The 16,597-nt window shown below is 35.6% G+C and overlaps 1 protein-coding gene across 2 annotated transcripts in view; it reads left to right on the plus strand.

The window, feature by feature from the left end:
- Mycbp2 (MYC binding protein 2) overlaps window positions 1-12,369 on the plus strand; it is a 234,775-nt gene extending 222,406 nt beyond the window's left edge. For both annotated transcript variants that reach the window (XM_042685653.1, XM_042685654.1), the window contains 5 exons: window positions 700-807; window positions 2,095-2,304; window positions 4,772-4,879; window positions 5,949-6,114; window positions 11,542-12,369. In XM_042685653.1, coding sequence (XP_042541587.1) covers window positions 700-807; window positions 2,095-2,304; window positions 4,772-4,879; window positions 5,949-6,114; window positions 11,542-11,657 — 708 coding nt within the window. In that variant the 3' untranslated portion in view covers window positions 11,658-12,369. The remainder of the gene's footprint in view (window positions 1-699; window positions 808-2,094; window positions 2,305-4,771; window positions 4,880-5,948; window positions 6,115-11,541) is intronic.
- The last annotated feature ends 4,228 nt before the right edge of the window (window positions 12,370-16,597 follow it).

Below are 16,597 nucleotides of genomic sequence, written 5' to 3' on the forward strand. Positions count from 1 at the left end.
TTCCTGAACAAAAATATGTCCTATTAACATATGTTAATATATCAAGGAGAAAAATCTGTCTGTTCATGTTCTGCTTCCCATTTTGTATAACCTACTTACTTTTTGTGATTGCTCTAAGTCCTCATAACCAATAACATAAAATATTCAGTAGGAGGACTTAATTATGTTATTATCATAGAGCTATTTTCTTAGTTTCTGAAATGTAGACTATTTTATCGCATTATATATAATTGATCATATTTCCATACATACATGAGTTACTACTGTAACTACCAAATGAATTTTTAAACTTTGATCTGTTGTTTTTAATGAATACTCTTTGAAAAATCTTATTTGTTAGTGATTTCTTAATTCTTTGTCAGTATTACTTCAAAAATCTTAATTCTTTCAATAATTTCTCTTTTCTATGAAATACAAAATTAAATAACTTTGTATTTGTTCCTAACCCAGCTTACTTTATAGGTAGCTTTTATATAAGTGGCATTAATATTTGAGTGGTAAAAATTAGGAGACGGTGAAGGTAATAAATTCCTACTTGTGAAAACACAGGACTGAAATTTTGTTCCACTGAATTTCTTGATTTTACTATTGATGTGCCTTAAGTAACATTTTTACATTATACAAAAGTCTCCCAGTCAGTCAGGTGTTTATTAATTCTATATTTGCTTACATCCTTCTTATTTTTTGATTTATTTAAAGTTGGACTGTAGTCATGTATTCCACTTACAATGCTGTCGGAGAGTTTTGGAAAACAGATGGCTTGGTCCAAGGATAACATTTGGATTTATATCTTGTCCCATTTGCAAGGTATGGAAATAACCTGAAATTACCTACTTTCTCTTTTCATTTTAATTTCATCTCTCAAGATAAAGAGGCATCATCATTTTTTGGTGTCTTCCCATCTGTTTTTTTTTTTGGTCGGTCACGGGGCCTGAACTTTGGGCCTGGGCTCTGTCCCTCAGCTCTCAGCTCAAGGCTAGTGCTCTACCACTTGGGCCATAGCACCACTTCCAGCTTTTTCTGATTATGTGGTGCTGAGGAATCGAATCCAGGGTCTCATGCATACAAGGCAAGCACTCTACCACTGAGCTACCTTCCCAGCCCTCCCATTTGCATTTTACACGTCCTCACGCCCCGTCCCTCCCCACATCAGTTTCTACCCTCCTCTTCCAAGTAGTAACAATAGTAAAAGGTCTTTGTAGTTGCTATTAAAAGCTGGTAATATTGAATGATATAAACATCATTTTCAGACCTCCTGAGAGTTGTATCACTTGATATGATGAACACTAAAAAAATAAATAAATAAAGCAAATATCCTCTTGTCCTTGCAAAAGAATTTAAGCTTGATCTTTAGTATTAGTAGAAGAGATTGTTTTGGAGTGAATTAAAATAAGGAGAAATGCTTGGCATTTGGGCACATTTCTACAAAAAGTAGAAACTTGTTTTTGAGAGCTATTTTTTATTAATAACATATTGATGATAAAGAATATAACAATGCCTTCTCTATATTTTAGTCCTTTTTTTCTATTGATTTCTGTTTGTTTTTAATCTTTATATTTGCAGGCTACTATAAAGTGTTTATCATGAGAAGACTTACCGCAATCATTGCTTAAACTGAAGAGTAATCAGAAAGATTAATTTAACAGTATTTTTTTCTCCACGTATGGTACCACAGAGAAAAGTCATATTTCTGAGCCTAGAAATAGATACATGAAAGTGGGGAAGAAAATAACTACCTGCTCATCTCATTCGCCTGACAATACTACATGATCTCCATAGAGCCAAAGCCCCACACACAATATGAGTGTGTCATATTTTGGAATCAAGGAAATCTTTAGTCCAGAACAGCTAAGGCATTGTGAGACATTCAGACTCAGGAAATGTGAAGCTAAAAATAAGGAATTTTTATGGTCTCATCTCATTTGTCCTTATTTTCCATGCTCTTAGGAAAACATGGGCTTGTGAAGAATTTACAGAATTATTATTTAGTAGCATCTTATAGAGAAAAGGTTAACATGACTGCATATTTGTGCATACTTAATGTTTGTGGAATTAATAAGTGATTCTGTTATAGCATGTCCTTTTGTCTTTCAGAACAAAATTAACCATATAGTATTAAAAGACCTACTTGATCCAATAAAAGAACTCTACGAGGATGTCAAAAGAAAAGCCTTAATGAGATTGGAATATGAAGGTCTACATAAGAGTGAAGCGATCACAACTCCTGGTGTGAGGTTTTACAATGATCCAGCTGGCTATGCCATGAATAGATATGCATATTATGTTTGCTACAAATGCAGAAAGGTAAGCTATAAATTGAACTAAAGTTTTAAGAGATGTTTGTATTGTATTTTGTAGATTATTACACGTAAAGTTGAAGTTATACATGAGAAAAAGAAACTTGAAGCATCATGCTTCAAGTTGAGCTTTTTTCCTTAATTTGTTTTGCATTCTTTTCTTCCTAGGCATTTTCCAAAACATGTACTTCTGTACAAAAGATACAACTTTATCAGTTACTTTTCCTTTACCCTTACTTCTTTTCCCACAAGTACTACAAAGTTCACATGCCTCATAATATATTCATCAGTCTTGAATCCCTCTACATCTATGATCGTTATTTATAAAGCTTTATCAATTCGGTCTCTAAGTTTCTGTTATCTTTTTTATCTATTATACCATCAACTCTATTTTCTTTTGTAATTCTAGTACCCTTCTTACTGAGCTCTTAGGTGATACCCCTAAACCTCTGTTCCATCCCTTTCACATACATACACTGCCATTAGTGGGTTCATATTTCTAGATCCTGAATCTAATTGAGTTTATTCTTCTGCTTATAATCTTGTAGCCTTATCTCTCCAGTCTCATCCTCCAGTATGCTTCCATTCTACTCAGTGCTACAACATTCTGGACAGCCTACATTTCAGTGTTAACTCACAGAAAGCTCTATGGCACTGTGCTGGAGGTTGTTCTTCTTGGAATGTTCTCTGCTTCCGACTACACATTTTACTTTTCTAGCCACCCCTATTCCATACACATGTATATGGTCAAGTCTATCATTTCCTACTTCAGGATTCAGCTTAGAGTTCACCTCCTCTGTAATGTGGCCCCAACTCCCTACTATCAACCACCCTCATACACAGTTTTGCTATTTTGCAGGCATCCATCATAGCACGCAGGCTACACAGTTATTACTAGTTTATGTATCTCTTTGCCCTCCCCCTTGGGAAGTTCTATGAAGACAGACTGTTTTCTCATTTCTCTTTCTCTACTTGAGAATACCAAGGTAATTAGAGAATGAATAAAAAGTAAATTAATGATTGAATGAAAGATACATAGACTTGCTATGTAATAAAAAGAAAATACAGATAAGGAATATAAGGCTAAGTAGGTAGTAGGTAGGTGATAGCCATAAAGGCAAATAAATAACATACATGCAAGGTAAACCAACAGTATACATTTGTGAAACTTTTATTCATACAAATAGCCAAGTATTATTTCTGCATATTTGTGGTAAGCATCATAACCAGATATTGTAACTGTCAAATGTTTAGGAAGCCAAATGGGGTTTACCAAAACATAAATAGCTAGAATAACCAACTAGGTCCCAAGATAAATTGAAATATTTGTAGGCCCAGATTTAGCTGATAGGTGACCATTTATAACCTCTACATCAGTGGAACCTGTCTTTTAACCTGTTTTCCTAGTACAGATAATAGGTTTTTATTGACTCAGCTTCTTTATTCCAAATTTTGATTTCACTTTTTGGGTATGGACATGATGTGCATGGAAATTGTCCCAATTTTTTGGCTTCATTTATTTTGTGCCCTAAGCAAATACAAGTAAATCATCTATCATGGAAATTTCATTTTCTTAAGTGTCTATACTGAATGCCATTAAGTTTCTGAATATAGTGTAGATTTAAGTATGAACAGTATTCTGAATAGAATTACAAAATTTTCTCTTCTTTTCTTTTCCTTTTTTGTTTTGTTTGTGCCAATTTTGGGGCTTGAACTCAGGGTTTGGGCACTGAGCTCATGACTATAGCAGATACACTTGAGCCACAGCTCTACTTCTAGCTCTAGTTTTGGGGGTTTTATTGGGGGGGGGGGTTGTTTCTTTCTTTCTTGGTAGTTAATTGGAGATAAGAATCTCGGCTTTTCTAGCCTGGGCTAGCTTCAAACCATGATCCTCAGATCTCAGACTCCTGAGTAGTATAGGATTACAGACAGGAGCCACCAGCACCCAGCTGTTTTTCTTTTATTAAAAAATGCTTGTGTGACCACATGATAGTTAAACTCCCTCCTACACACTGGACTTAGAATAATGCTGTACTAATAATTTATATTAGGCATATTTTTGTTCTACAGTACTATAATTTTGTAATTAATAAGCATATTTTATTCATTAGAAAGGAATGTGTCTGATATCCAAAAATAAGAAAAACTACTCAAATTTGATACAGTTTGTATTTTACTGTTGAACCTTTTGTGTGATACTCATTTGAATGTTATAATTCTGCTATCATTGTGTTTTAACAGTATGATGTTGTGACAGCATGACTCCATTTCAGAATTGAAATAGTTTTAAACTATTTCCTATCCTGATCTACACTATTATATAGTCAACAAAACAGGCGTTTGTTCACATAGCATTTGGAAGGGAGTGGATGGTAGACAACAGTATTTCTAAGATCCTGTTGAGTTGATTTTTATTATACCCACCCCAGCACGTTCTTTTTTCCTGACATCATCTAAATGTGGTCTCTCCATAGGCATATTTTGGTGGGGAAGCTCGCTGTGATGCTGAAGCTGGACAAGGGGATGATTACGACCCCAGAGAGCTCATCTGTGGCGCCTGTTCTGATGTGTCCAGGGCTCAGGTGGGCAGAACATTTTTATTAGGATAGTTTTAAAATGTCAAAACTGTGCTCTTAAGGTAATAATATCTGGTAAAATCAAGTTCCTCCTTGGTGTTTTCTGATATTTATTCAGCTTTGTATAATTCTTAAAACTATTGTTTCCTATGTATTTTTTGTTTATTGTTTCATATGTGTTATTGCTTCTGGATGTGTTCATTTTAAACTTAGTCTTCTATGAAATGATCACATTTAAACAACAAATAACATTACGTTTTTTACTAATCCTATAGTCAAACTTCGATATTTTCTCTTTAATGAAATCTTCACATGTATACCAGTGAGACTGGGAAATGATAAAATATTATCAATTTTTTTTTTAACCAATTAGTTGGCACTCACAAGGAAATTAAGCAGATTGCATATTAGTCAGATTGGTTTTTACCAGAGATGGAATTAGGACTTTAGAATTGTCCAGACCTTTTGGGGAAAACCATATATTAATGATTTTATTTTATTTTATTGCCTGTCATGGGGCTTGAACTCAGAGCCTGAGAACTGTCTCAGAGCTTCTTTTTGCTCAAGGCTAGCACTCTACCACTTGAGCCACCACACTACTTAAGACTTTTTTTTCTGTTTATATGGTACTAAGGAATTGAACCCGGGGCTTCATGCATGCAAGGCAAGCACTCTACCACTGAGCCACATTCTCAGACCTAATAATTTTATTTATTTATTTATTTATTTATTTATTTTGGTCAGTTGTGGGGCCTGAACTCTGGGCCTGGACGCTATACCTCAGCTCTTCAGCTCAAGGCTAGCATTCTACTACTTGAGCCACAGCACCACTTCCAGCTTTTTCTGCTTATGTGGTGCTGAGGAATCGAACCCAGGGCCTTCTGCATGCAAGGCAAGCACTCTACTGCTGAGCCACCATCCCAGCCCGTGATTTTTATTTTTAACAAATGGACCATCAATTTTCAGAAATCTGTCTACTCTCAAAATATAAAAGAATGAGTTATGTATATGACTATATAAAAGCAGATGGAGTTGGCTCAATATACTCTTGTTCTTGTCTCTTCTTTTGCTATAGATGTGTCCCAAACATGGAACAGACTTCTTGGAATATAAGTGTCGCTACTGCTGTTCAGTGGCTGTCTTTTTCTGTTTTGGAACAACACATTTCTGTAATGCATGTCATGATGATTTTCAAAGAATGACTAGCATTCCTAAGGAAGAACTTCCACATTGTCCTGCAGGTATGTTCTCAGTATTTAAATATCACAATTATGATCTATGTGGTATTTGGTTTTATTTAAAGATTACATGAGAATTCTGTTTCAAATGATGGCAACCTAATTCAAACTAGCCTGAAGTATTAATGGGAATAAATACCTCTAGCCTTGCATTACTAGTATGCAGTAAGGAAGTAGTTAAGACCAAAAACTATGTACCATAAAACTGAGTTTCTTTGTGCTAATGTAGAAAGATCTTTAGATTTTTTTAACTTTAACAAATTACACACACACATATACATGTTATATTGCCTTTGTTTAAAAAAAAAGAAAGAAAATGAAAATATAATAGATCCTTCTAGACAGTTGAGGAAAAAGTGAAAATATTCAGGATGCTTAGAGTTCAGATGCTTGAGTCATTTTTTTCCATAACACCTCCAAACTTACACTAAAGATACACCACCTTTCAACAAACCTAAAATTTTCTCCTGTCATGTAAATTAAATACATTAACTTTTACTTTGCTTTTGGGGAAGCATATTTTCACAGAACTAAAGGGCAGAGAAACACGAAGCAGAAAACTGAAGCATGCTTCCATTGAAAGAATGACATTGCCCCATTCATAAGGAAATGGAAAGACTTGGGAAAAATCATATTAAGTGAAGTAAGCCAGACCCAAAGAAACATAGACTCCATGGTTTCCCTCATTTATAATAATTAGTATAGTCTCGAGTAGTCCTAGCAGAGGATCACAGGAGCTCAATAGCTATGTGTACATATGACCATATAAAATGATGCTAATCAAAATTTGAACTCCAAGATATGGAAATAAGAGGTTTTGTTGTTGTTGTTAATGTACTATGTGAAGTTATTTCTTTTTTCTCTCGGTTTTTGTTTTCCTCATTGATTTATCCCCTGTTGTCACTGTTTTTGGTTTTGGTACCATGTGTCTTGCATATATGTTTATCTGATTAGGGGAAGGGAACGTGAATAACCAAATGGTGAGACAAAGGACAAAGGGTGAACCAGTGTAGCAGCGATACTCACAAGACATTATGTTGGAAATGAACTTTACAACTTGGGAGCAGGGAGTTGTGTGTAGGGGGAGGAAAAGTGGGAGAAAAATGAGAGAGGGGGGGTAACAATATTTGACAAGAAATGTACTCATTGCCTTACTTATGTATCTGTAACCCCTCTATATAATACCTTTACAATAAAATTAAATTTTTAAAAAACAAGAAATGGAGCCAGGCGCCACTGGCTCATGCCTGTAATCCTACTCAGGAGGCTGAGATCTGAGGATCAAGGTGCAAAGCCAGCCCAGGCAGGAAAGGTCATGAAACTCTTATCTCCAATAAACCACCAGAAAACTGGAAGTAGTGCTGTAGCTCGAGTGATAGAGCGCTAGGCTTGAGCTGAAGAGCTGAGGGTCAGCACTCAGGCCTGGAGTTCAAGCCCCATGACTAACCAAAAAAACCCTGAAGATAAAACATAGGATTAGCAACTTCTCCACATAAACTGAGATGTACAGGTAAAGTTAATAATTCTTGTGCTTTATTTTGTTTGCTTTTACTATACTTGGTCAAAGCCACATAGAATCCATAAACAGCAGGCAGGCTGTATATACTGATTTGCTCATATTTGCATAGAGAAATTCTGGGAAAATATTCTTGTCAATTGATTATTGAGGAATATGAGTAATATGGTGATAGAGAGGGAAGTAACATAATTTCTGATTATAATGTTTTAGTAGTTTGATTTTTATACCTGTAAAAATTATTACTATTTTAAATTTAAAATAGCTAGAATGTTTTTTAAGTATTGGTACTTCATGCCATTTGCTTCTGTCATTAAAGAAGAAAAAAGCCCTTCAAGGATTTTCAAGGGTTTGTGTGTGTGTGTGTGTGTGTGTGTGTGTGTGTGTGTGTGTGTGTGTGTGTGTGTGTGTGTGTGTGTGTGTTTATTACCTATTTTAAATTTAGAATAGCTAGAATGTTTTTTAAGTATTGGTACTTCATGCCATTTGCTTCTGTCATTAAAGAAAAAAAAAGCCCTTCAAGGGTTTTCAAGGTTGTTTTGTGTGTGTGTGTGTGTGTGTGTGTGTGTGTATTAAAGTATTTTCCTCCCTATTTGGTTGCTGTTTTACATAAAAGTAGAAAACTTAGAAAGAAGCAAATTGAGAATGATGTGAAGACAGGATGTTCAGAGTGATGACTAGATCAGAGATGGGAGCCAGGATTAGAAGGATATGGTGATGAGCAGAGATCAGCAAATGAAAAGAGTAAAAAATAGGCCATATTCATGATGATCTGAGCTCCAAAGAAAGTGGATTATTTAATGGTTGTAGGTCAAGGTCTGGAAGCAGATGAGAACCCAGAATGTCAGTCACGCTTCTTAACGCCTTCCCACAGGGGAGGAACTAAGACAATAACCAATTTGCAGTTAAGAAAAATTAGAGGCAAGCTCTGTCATCAGGGACAATCCAGATTTTTCCAGTGAAATAAAATATATCCTGAAGAGGGAAACTGAGTAAGGTAGCAAAGAAATGAATATTCTGGACAACACAGTGAGAAGGATCAGGCAAAGAGAGGTTTTCCATACATACGTATGATCCAGTCAGACACAATTAGGACTTTGTTCTTCAAACAATTGTGAACCACACAATGGAGGCAGAAGAGTTAAGGAATTGGCAGAAGGAAGGAGTGGATATTGATTCTGAGAATTTTCACACATATTAAGCATTTTTACACATAACTTTTACAATGTAGGAGTATCTTTTACAAAGTAGGAGTATCTACATGTTCACAAATGGAAATTTGAGGCCTAAAGAAAGTGACTAATTGGCCCATTTAGAAGATTTGCTGTTCTGGACTCACGGATTCCTCTGACTCATCCATTGAGAACTGGAATAGAATTAAAGGAGAACCCAAAGTAATATCAGTAAGAGAAGATGACCATATAAGGACAAAAGGAATAATCATTTTTAAAAGTCTCAACCCTATTAGCTTTGTGTTTTAGTATATGGGTGAAGATGAGCAAAAAATTAAGAAAATGAAGTAGGTTATCTTAATCTGTTTTGGCTGAAATAACAAATGCTATGAGCTTCGTTAATAAGGTAGCTCTGGAGGCTGGGAAATGTAATGACAAAAGTTCTGGCGGTTTAGTCTCCGGCGAAGGCCTAACTTTCTTGTTCATATATAGTACCGTTTTGCTGTGTCCTCACATGGAATAAGGGACAAGGGATCTACAGAGCCACGTTCTTATTTACAAGAGCACTAATCCTAGTTATGAGCTCTACCAAACCCCAGCTCCTGCATCACACTGGTGTTTAGGTGTCATAAGGACATTCAGCTGGGTGCCAGTGGCAGCTGTAACCCTAGCTACTCAGGAAGCTGAAATTTGAGAATCATGGTTCAAAGCCAGCCCGAGCAGGAAAGTCCATGACATTCATATCTTTAGTTAACCATCAGAAAACCAGAAGTGACTCAGAGTGGTAGAGTGTCAGCCTTGAGCAAAAAAGCTCAGGGATAGTGCCTAGGCCCTGAGTTCAAGTACCTGACAACATGGTAGGCACTCAGGAAATAATTGTGGAATAAATGATACCATTTTTTGTTTGTTTGTTTTCCTGAACTAACCCAAGCAATACAATTTATAAGAGCCACAATAGTGTTTTTACCAGATCTTTATGTGCCATTGAGTGCAGTGTAGGTTGGTACAGGACAGCAAATATACTTGATAATTAACATGCTAGCCAGCCTACAAGTTATCCTCCTTTGTTGACACATTCTGAGTCTGTGCCTGCATTTATTTGTGAAGCACAACTGCTGCTCTTGTGCCTGTTAGTGCAAAGCAGTAGCTGACTTCTCTTTCTGAGCTTAGCTATCTCCTCTAGGCATTGGTATTATTCTTGTATGGACTGTACTTCTTACTCCTCAAGACCAGGCATCAGGTTGATGTTACTCTGTAATATCTAACATTAACTGGGCATTTATACTGAACCAGACTAATCATTTTATAAACTTTCTAACCTTTTACCCTTCATAGTTTCCTTCTTTTATGTCAGACAAAATTTTAAATCCAGAAGAAGTAAATTGAAAGAGTTTTCATTCTCCATTGAATCTCATGCTATTTTTCTCTGAAGCAAAATCAGAATTTGTGTTTCTTATTTTGAAAAACTAGTAGTGGTGAGCTGTTCCCTACTAGCCAGTAGGGAATCTACATTTAAGTGTAAGCATAGCCTGTATTTCTGACATCCTAAAGTTCTTCCTTATTTATAAAAAAGTTATAAATCCTTTTTAATGATTTGATGTGGTGTGAAGCATATTACCATAATAAATCTTTAAAAAATAGAAAAGTACAAGGTTATTAACATTTTAAAAGCCTGGTTTCTTTATTATCTACAAATTTTTACTTCCCAACAGAAAGCTATATTTTATATTATCTTAATGTTCATAGTTTTGAACTGGTTAATTTTTACTTAGGTATTAATCTCCCCCCTTCATACACTTTTTAGAATAACACCAATAATCAGTCTTTCTATTTTGCCAGTGTGCAGTGGGAGTAGATATGTAACCTCATTTACTTATACTTCTTTGTTTCTATTTGCTAAAAAAAAAAAAAATCCTAAAGAAAAGTGTTCATGTTCTACCACCCAGAGTAATTTTTATTAAATAAAAGAGGCATTTTCATGACTTTTTTTGCTTCTCTGCTTTAAAATTATATATGTAGGGGCTGGGAAGGTGGCTCAGTGGTAGAGTGCTTGCCTTGCATGCGTGTGGCCCTGGGTTCAATTCCTCAGCACCACATAAGCAAAAAGAAAAAAGCCGGAAGTGGTGCTGTGGCTCAAGTGGTAGAGTGCTAGCCTTGAGCTGAAGAGCTGAGGGACAGCACCCAGGCCCAGAGTTCAGGCCTCACGACCGGACCAAAAAATAAATAAATAAATAAATAAAAATAAAATTATATTTGTAATAATTTATATCTGTTTTGTAAATTCATTAGTATAAATTAACTGTTCAGAAGAGTTTTATTGTAATCTTTACATATAATATACTTCGATCAAATTTACCCTATCTATATTATATTTTAATACACTTTACAGTTAGTTGGTCCCTTCCTATGATCTCTTTTTTAATAGTTTTCAGCAGGTTTTATTGTACAATTTTCATATATATTGTACTTCTGTCATTTTCTCACTGTCATCTATCAATAGCTCATAGTGTTTCTCTTTGATCAGGACACTGTAAGTAATGGACCATGTTACTTCCTCTGCTAAAGTTTTTATGAATGTTTTTACTTTCATGCTTAAAGAAAAATAACCTTTTAGCTTTATATTTATATAATGAGACATATTGTTTCTGTAGTAACTTATCAGTAATTTATATATAAAGGTATGTGTGCATGTGTATTCATGTTTCAAATTATATCTCTTCGTTTCCTTCACAATTTATACAGGTCCCAAAGGCAAACAGCTAGAAGGAACGGAATGTCCACTCCATGTTGTTCATCCGCCCACTGGGGAAGAGTTTGCTCTTGGGTGTGGAGTCTGCAGAAATGCTCACACTTTTTAGAACATTAAGCTCTTTTGTCAATAGAGAGGGAAGTTGCCTTCATCCACCATGAGGATGCAGTGAAATTTAAACTCTGCTCAGGATAAGAATGGGACCACTTTTACATCCATGAAAATGAACCATTCACAGTGCAAGAAGAATGCCAAATACCATGTATATAATTCTTGCTAGGGAAAGTTTCCCCATTATTTCGGTTTATCTTCTTTTGAACCAAGACATCAAACTTGTGAGGTGTTTGCATGTGGCCATTACCGTCATTGGCCTGTGAAGCATTGGACATTTATTGATAATTGATATTAAAAAAAATCACCATACCCATGGACTAGAATGATGCTGGCTTTCAAGCAAAAAAGAAAAATAATCATTGTTTATTGTATACTGCCTTTTTGTATTCCTGTACAATTGCATCACGGGTGGGGATAAAAAGAGGAATATTCTGGTTTATTTCCTAGACTGTTATTTAAAAAAATTGTGTTAGGACAGCATATAATGTAATAAGTATCACACTGTATATAAAGATATCAATGTTTGTCCTGTATATGAATTACTAAATTACAAATGCAGTTTCATTTAAACTTCTAGGTTAAGTTTGAGCCTGAAATTTTAATGAAGTGCAATACTGAGTGTGCCTCATTATCTTGCAGCTGTAAACATATTGGAATGTACATGTCAATAAAACCACTGTACATTTTTATACAGTGATAAAGTCTAACAATTGTGTAAGGTGTTTGAGACAGATTATTTCTAAACAGGTTAAAGCACAAAAGTTCAAAGATTCTTTGAAAAAACCTTTTCAAATATTGCAAATAGTAATTTCTATAACTGTTAGGGAACTATTAGCTGAACCACTATATTTGAATATTAATTAAATGTTGCATAGAAGATCATAGGGCATGAAAATTTATGTGTGTATACATATATTTTCACACATTTTCACACTTAGTTAACTTCTGTTTTCTTAAACAGTAGCTTATAGAATATTTATAAAGTAAATCTAGTCTTTATCTTCTGTAGTTCTTTGTAGCCCACAGTGTGTTTAGATCTTTCTGTCACCATCTTCTGCTTCTTCCCCTACCTCCGCATCTTAATTTCCCCTCCACTCTGTTTTTTTGTTTTATTTCATTTTGTTTTGTTTCGTTGGTTTTTCTCTCGTATTGACAGAACTGCAGTTGGAACTCAGGGCCTTACACTTACTAGGCAGATACTGTACTACTTGAGCCATGCCTCTAATAGGCCTCTAAATGATTGATTTATAATTTATCATAAATCAGAATATATTTATTTAATGAGACTAATTAAGTTTGACCTATATTTTTCTAAATTCCCACCAATGGAAATCTAGAAAGTAGTTTCCAATATAGAAATCAATGATAAATGTAATGATGTTTGTGGTTAAGTGTTTGTGACAAGCTTAAAACTGCCTTTGCCTTAAAGGAACTTCAAATATATAAAGTCAAATCATAGTACAGATGACTATATTACAGAACATTCTACTAAATGTCATTAAGATGGCCAAGCCAAATGCTTCAAGGTTTAGAAAAATCATTACTTGTTTGTTGTTTTTACAGTGTGGAGGATAGTAGCTAAGAGGCCATTTGAGCTTCATTTTGTAAATAGCATTTCAAGGATCAGAGATGGCATGGGGGGAAAGTATGTAATAGAAAAATCTATAATGTGATCAGGGAAGAGTAAGTCAGAGTATACAGGTTCAGGGTTGATTTAACATGTTTCCAGAAAACACAAAGTAGGTACAAGGACAAACACTGACCCTAAATGTACCCCCAGGGAAAAGAGGGGAGAATGGTGAGACCAGTGTAAATATATTTGCCTTAAACTCACAGGACACAGGAGCAAAAACTAACCTTGAGAATGTCTTCTAAATGTCTTCTAACTTTGCTGATAAATTGATCTGCTCCAATTTGTAATGGAGAAGAAAAAAATGGAACTATTAAGATGCTTGACCAGAATGAGTCTTCTCAGATTAATATTCTAGTAATGAAGGAAAAAACCAACAAAGCCCTATAATGTATGTTAACTTACCTTTGCTTATAAAGAAGCTGTTTTTAATCACCCCTAACATTTTAGGAATAAAAGTTATAACAAAGGCAGGAAGGGCATGGTTGTAGCAAACATCTGCTTAAGCATCCTATATACAAAGACGCTTAAAATACTCTGGATAATATGCTAGGCAGGAAACAAATCAGAATCAGAAAGTGGGGGACAGTGAATCTTTCTGGAAAGAAACTCTTCTAGTTGTTTTCAGGCCAAGGAAAGACCATTTTTCATAAACAATTTTCTGAGTAGATTGTTGAAGCCTAAGGTGTCCATATTCTATCAATTAATTTCTTTGATAGAAGACCTGCACTAGATTCTCAATGCGTTTACTGTTAAAAAAAATGTAAAGGTATAAACCTAGAAATTTGTCTCTTAAAGTCAGTCTTTTCTCCCTTGATACTATTAGGTTGCCAGTGGTTCTCCCAACAGGATTTATGAAAAAGTAACTGGGCACTTGTCATATAGAAAAGATTTTCAGAAGAGACAAGATACTATTGCTTCCTCCTTATTTTAGTTTATTGGGAAAGGTCTCTTCATGGCAGCCCCCACCACTTCAACAGTCCAGTTCCATGACAGGTGCCAGCTACATACAACATCTGGTTAAAATCCACACTCTTCCAGGGCATCAACCAGTGGTAAAACATAGCTGATTTGCTATGGCCTGGCCCATTTCTTCTAAGCAAATTGACCTTCATGAGGAATCTTTGCATCCAGAGATAGGGCTAGCTGAGACATCTGCTTAGATGGAGGGCTTTCCTATCCAACTTTCTTCCTTGTTCTTCCTTAGATGCCCAATGGGCATCCAGTCTGCAGGTTTTCCTGCCTACTGCCCTCAGTTCTTACTCTAATCAGATTCCCACACTTCCTCACTTCACTTTGTTTGTTAGAGAGCCTGCCTGACAAAGGCAGACAAAAAAGAAAACAGGCAACTGGTCTGAATAGAAATTTCTCAGAAAATATATAACAGGCATCCAGTTTATGAAAAAAATGTGCAACATCACTAATCATTAAATGCAAATAAAAAACATAGTGAGTTATTATCCCATCCCAGTTGGAATGGACATAATCAAAGACAAAAATAAAAAATTCTGATAGGGATGAAGAGACAATACTGTTGGAGGGAAATGTAGATGTAAATTAGTAGATCATGGAAAAGTATGGAGATTCCTCAAAAAGCTAAAAATATAACTATATGATAGATATATCTCATATAACCATATGAGTTAGCCATTCTACTCCTGGGAGTAGGATTTCATTTAAAAGGAAACAAAAGTACTTGCACTGCCACACTTATTCACAATAGCACTGTTCATAATAACACCATAGTACCTGGGATCTCGAATTCACCAAGGTTTCCCAACAAATCAGTAATGAAGAACATGGGTCATTATACACTGTGGGATATTATTGGCCATGAAAAAGGATGAAATTAGGACTGGATGTAGCTCGGTGGCAAAGCACTTGCCCAGCAAGTACAACGTCCTGGGTTCAATCCCCAGTTCTGAAAAAGAAAAGGCCAAAAAAAAGAAAATGAAAAAGGATGAAATTCTGTCATTAGTGGCAACAAGAATGAAATGGAAGGGATTATGTCAATTGAAATAATTATTACTGCATGTTCTCATATAAGGAGACTAAGAAAATTTATCATATAGCAGTCAAGTTGAATACTAGTCACTAGAAATGAGAAGATGGGATAATTGAAGAGCTAGTTTTCCAGATATATTGGAGAAGTAAAAGTTTCTTCAATACATTTCTAGAAAAACTGGATATTAATATGTGTAGAAATAAAACCAAACCATATGCAAAAATAAACTCAAAATGGATCAAGGATCTAAATGTAAGACCTGAAACTATAAAACTACTAGGAAAAAAAAAAAAAAGCAGAAACACTATAAAGCTCTGGCATAGCAATGACTTGGCAATATCCCTAGCAGCACAAACAAAAAAGAAAGAATAGACCAATGTGATTAAATCAAACGAGGCAGCTTCTGCCCAGCAAAGGAAACTAAAAGTAGAACTACCATATGATGAACTACCATAATTATTCAGAATGAAGAGACAGCCTAGAAATGGGAGAAAATATTTGAAAACTATTTCTCTGACAAAGGACTAATATTCAAAATATGTAAATGACTAAAATACCTCAGTATCATCAAAGCAAATAATTGGCTAGCGGCTCTTGTCAGAATTCTGAGTCAGACTTCTTGCCTGTGAGGAACTAACAAATCTCTCTCTAAAAAGGGTTGTTATGCAAAGCAATGGCTTACCATGAAAATGGTTTAGGTAGGCTAGCTTGCTAGAGTGGGAGCTAGTGGTGGGGAGTGGAATTGTGGCAGCAAGATGCCATGGAGGAGGTCTGGCTTCTATCCACCTAGGAGAGAAACAATGCCATTTAAGTTTCTGAAAGAATTTAGTGAGCTCTATTATTCCCCATACATTTGTTACTCTCTGTATTTAGCAGGAAAACTTAAAATGAAGAAAGGCTGAGTCCTAGACAAGTACATGTTCTTTAGGGACAGGGAAATAGCAACAGGACAGGTAGAGATGCTGTCATAGGATCACTCTGAGCTCTATGTTTGTGTCAAGAAGTGGTTGAAATGAATATATCCCTTAGATAAAAGGTTGAGCAGAAAAAATATAGGCACAAAAAACAAACAGATTTCAGCCGGGCGCTGGTGGCTCATGCCTGTAATCCTAGCTTTCAGGAGGCTGAGATCTGAGGATCGTGGTTCAAAGCCAGCCCACGCAGGAGAAACCATAAGACTCTTATCTCCAATAAACCACCAGAAAACCGGAAGTGGCGCTGTAGCTCAAGTGGTAGAGCGCTCGCCTTGAGCTGAAGAGCTGAGGGACAGCGCCCAGGCCCAGAGTTCAGGCCCAGTGTT

Source organism: Dipodomys spectabilis, unplaced genomic scaffold, assembly GCF_019054845.1.
Source record: "Dipodomys spectabilis isolate Male_0828 unplaced genomic scaffold, ASM1905484v1 ptg000095l, whole genome shotgun sequence".
In the NCBI taxonomy this organism is placed as follows: Eukaryota; Metazoa; Chordata; class Mammalia; order Rodentia; family Heteromyidae; genus Dipodomys; species Dipodomys spectabilis.